We start from the raw sequence: 4,217 nt of genomic DNA on the forward strand, positions 1-4,217 counted from the left end.
ATTTAGTGGCCCAGCTGCCAGGAAGGCTGAGGCAGAGCGGTCACTTCAGTCCAAGAGTTCAAAACTAGCCTGGCAATGTAACGAGACCCCCCCCCCCCATCACGATAAAGTCCATACCTGCTTTACTCCTTCAGAAGCGAAAGCTAGATAAAACTGCTTTCCTTTGGGAACTACTTTGCAGTGTTTTATGACGTGAGGTACAGAGCTAATATATGACCAGAAATGTAACTGCTATATATTCACACACACACACACACACACACACACACACACACACACACACACACACAATGGGTACAGAACTAAGACCACACCAATGCACATAAAATTAATTTTAAAAATACACTAAACAAAAGACGTGTCTTCACACTCTCAAACTACATACAGGCGTGGGAGGAAAGAAAATCAAATTGAGGTATGTTTTGTGTTTTTGTGAGGCAGTGTCTCACTATATGGCTGAGATCCTGCCGTCCAAAAGCGCACCTTGAGCATGCGCACCAGGCCCGGCTTCCCGAAGTTGTAGCCGACCGATCGGTGCGTAGTTTAACCACATCAGGGTAAACACTTGAAAAACACACAAGCGGCTTTTGTCCACACGTAACCATTTGCCTACGCGACTCAACAGACCCGTCAAACACTAAAAACACCGCGCCGCAGAAGGTAGGCAAGCCACGGCTAAGACGCTGGGCGCTGCCGCCTACGTCACATGACGCACCGGCCTGCGTCAGCACGCTACGGAAGTAGCGTCCCGCTGGACGCCCGTGAGGGCCCTTTTCTGGTCTGTCTAACATGGTGCCTGTGTGAGTTTGTGTTAGCCGGCTGTCTTTACTCTGCGCCGAGGAGGGCACCCTCACGGCGTCTCCAGGTTATGATGGCGGCGCGGTTCTCTCGATGCGCCTGGCAGGCCCGGCGTTTCTCTTCAGGCGGCGCCGCGGGCAGCCCGCGGGCCTTGTAAGAGCGCGCGGCCCCGCCCCTTTCCTTTTGGCCGCGGCAGCCATCTTCCAGGTTGGTGGGCGCGTGGCTCCCGTGGCTTGCGCTCCTCACACGCTGCACGAGGGGCTCGGGCCGCGGAGGCTGCGTGTCGGGGTCATGGGGAGACTGTCTGGAGGCCGCTGGCCCGGGCGGGGGGTGCCAGGGTGCTTCTATCCGGAGCGGCCGGGCCTGGCTCAGTCCTGGTCGCCGGGCGTCCGCCTAACCCCAAACGTGAGCATGTGCTGTCGGTTTGGGTGTTAACGAGACCTGGGTGTGTGCAAGCCTGGACTTCAGTCTGGCGGGGAGAGTGCCTGCCGAGTCTGCCTGGGTAACGATATGTAAAGGAGATCTCCTCGGGATGCATGAAACAGTTCGTGATTTGCAATTTGGGGCCTTGGAAGCCGAGCGTATGATGGAGCGGTAACGTGAAGGCTGCCGCACCAGTGCTTGGGATTAGAGGAGCGAGTTGATTCTAACACTGCATGCATTGGGGGTTTCTTTGTGGTTCGGGGTGATGGCCCTGCGTGAGTGGAGTGGTTCAAACCTTGTTGGAAAACAAGATGTGGTTCTAAGTAATTGTAGGGACGTTCTTAGACGGTGCTAAATTAGCTGCCGATTGAGTGGTCTCCCTGGGCCGCTGGAGGATCTGTAGAGATACTACCGTGGCTGCTTGTATAAATAGAAAGTCCGTTTACAGGTAGGAATGTCGATTTCAGTAGGTCTTGGTATCAGGAAGCATGGAGGTTTGATTAGTTTTTACATTCCAATCCCAGTTCCCCCTCCCTCCTCTCCTCTTCCCCCCACCCCATTTCCCATTTGCTCCTCCGAGAGAGGATAAGGCCTCTCCAATGATGTCTACTCAATCTGTCCCATCGCGTCGTTAAGGCAGGACCAAGGTACTTTCCCACACCACCATGTCTAGGCTGAGCAAGGTATCTCCATAAAAAATGGGCTCCACGAAGTCAATTTGTGCATTAGAGTCAGATCTTGAACTCACTGCCAGTGGCCTCATGGAGTTAAGAAACTTGACAGAATTGGGTTAATAACAAAAGGAAATTAACAATATCAAAGTGAGGCTGAGTTATGTTGTCTCCAACCACAAAGTTATCCTGAAATTGGGGGGGTTGCAATATCCTTGGCATTCTAGACTGTTGTATGTGCAATATAATGTATGTTGGCATGTTCTATATTCCAGTAGGAAGTTGTTTTGGTTTGAATTTAATGACCAGTCCTGCTGGCTTTAATGAGATGATTTGGTATCTTCGGCTAAAGTCTTTAGTTTGTTAAAAGGAATCACGGGCACCCATTTGCAATCTCTGCACTTGGGAGGATTAGGCAGGGAAGTTCTGAGTTTGAGGGACCCTGGTCTACGTTTGGGGGTGTATGTGTGGTGATCCAGCTTTTTTTATTCCCTAGTTGATTTTTAAGGGGGTGGTTGGCTAACGTTGAATTTAAATTGTTATCTGACTGCTAACTTTTCTGGTTTCAGTGACTCGCCAAAATGACGAACACAAAGGGCAAGAGGAGGGGCACTCGCTACATGTTCTCTAGGCCTTTTAGGAAGCATGGTAAGTGGCATGGTATTTGTGCTTTTGTGTATCTGTGGTTAATAACTACCTGTATTCTGTCATAAGCAAAAGCATAGGTCTCATAGTCTGTGCAGGCTTAACACTGAAAGAAGACGGTTAGACTGTTAGTCTCAGACTGGCTTTGCATATAAGGAGAATTCATCCATTATACTTAATGTAACTACCAAGACATGTGCTTTGTGTTCAGAACTAGTGTGGTTATGAAAGTATCTCATTCTGGACATTATGTTAATGTTTCATTTTCTTCCGTAGGAGTTGTTCCTTTGGCCACGTACATGCGAATCTACAAGAAGGGTGACATTGTAGACATCAAGGTAAATTAGAGTGGGGAAACTTCAACATTAGGTTGGGAACTTGATGTGCTGCAGGTTTTTAATTCCAGAACCCAGGAGGCAGAGGCAGGGGGATATTTGAGTCCACAAAGCAAGGAGAGTTACACAGAGAAACCCTGTCTTGGGGAGGGAAAAAATGGGCATATTGATTTAATGAATTGAAATTAATACAAAAATGGGGGAGGGGTCAAATAGGTTGGTTGGCACAGCCTTTAATCCTGGTAGTGGGTGAATCTCTTGAGTTTGAGGACAGCCGGGGCTACACAGAAACCCTGTCTCAAACACCCCACCCACCCAAAAATGTGCTGCCTCATGCTTTTAATCTCAGCACTCAGGATGCAAAGGCCGGCGAATTTCTTGATTTCAAGGCAAGTTGGGGCTGTACAGTTAGATCCTGTCTCAAAAAATAATGAATTTGTTAGCGATGGAGTTGCTTTTCATGAACACCCCAGTGAAGGCTATTCTCTTTGGATAGTTGGATGTATTCTGGCGCTCTGGAACTTAATGATGATTGTCTATTTGATTGCTTGCTGCAATGTGAAAACCACATTTCACCGGCTCTGAGAGTTCCTTAGTAGCCATTTAAAGGGAGCCTTGGTTACTTACAGGGACTTGAAAAGAGGAATTGCTGGAATAACACTTTGTCTCTTGACTAGGGAATGGGCACTGTTCAAAAAGGAATGCCCCATAAATGTTACCATGGCAAAACAGGAAGAGTCTACAATGTCACCCAGCATGCCGTGGGCATCATTGTAAACAAGCAAGTTAAGTAAGTGGAATGGCTTTGTTTGTGATTGCATTGGTCTCACACCCCCTTTCACTTTGCCAATTGGACTTAATGTCTTCATTGGCCATTCAAGTGGGGCAAAGGAAATAACCTTTTGAAACTCAGGCAAACTTAAGTGTTTGTCTTGTAACCTGTCAGGGGAAACATTGCCGTGTACTGGAAAGTCTGGTGCAGTGGTTGGTGCTAGTGTTTTGACAGCATTAAAAGTTCATTACAGCCTTGGTTAGCCCGGTTTGGCTGAGTTACTATTATGCTCTCATTGGGTAAGAATGATTGGCATGCTTGTTGATGGTGATTGAGGTGTTAACTTATTAGATAACAGCTGGCAGAACAGTGTATGTTTCTGTTGGGTTTGTGAATGGAACACTTAGAGGATGTATTGGTCTTTCCAGGGGCAAGATTCTTGCCAAGAGGATTAATGTTCGGATCGAACACATCAAGCACTCTAAGAGCAGAGACAGCTTCCTGAAGCGGGTGAAGGAAAATGACCAGAAGAAGAAGGAAGCCAAGGAGAAGGGCACCTGGGTTCAGCTGAAG

General features: G+C 48.0%; 1 protein-coding gene and 2 non-coding genes across 3 annotated transcripts in view; all 3 read left to right on the forward strand.

Annotated features, from left to right (window-relative positions):
* Positions 1-931: 931 nt before the first annotated feature.
* The window catches only part of Rpl21 (ribosomal protein L21), a gene marked incomplete in the record, with an annotated part of 4,361 nt that continues 1,075 nt past the window's right edge, over positions 932-4,217 (forward strand). The window contains 5 exon segments of the mRNA XM_027413679.2: positions 932-1,005; positions 2,462-2,540; positions 2,814-2,875; positions 3,550-3,662; positions 4,073-4,217. Of these exon segments, the coding sequence (XP_027269480.1) occupies positions 2,474-2,540; positions 2,814-2,875; positions 3,550-3,662; positions 4,073-4,217 (387 nt within the window).
* LOC113830993 lies at positions 3,392-3,462 on the forward strand. Its single transcript, XR_003485042.1, has one exon. It is a non-coding gene; the product is annotated as a small nucleolar RNA SNORD102 (small nucleolar RNA).
* LOC113830994 lies at positions 3,701-3,829 on the forward strand. Its single transcript, XR_003485044.1, has one exon. It is a non-coding gene; the product is annotated as a small nucleolar RNA SNORA27 (small nucleolar RNA).

Source organism: Cricetulus griseus, chromosome 4 (assembly GCF_003668045.3).
Source record: "Cricetulus griseus strain 17A/GY chromosome 4, alternate assembly CriGri-PICRH-1.0, whole genome shotgun sequence".
Lineage (NCBI taxonomy): Eukaryota > Metazoa > Chordata > Mammalia > Rodentia > Cricetidae > Cricetulus > Cricetulus griseus.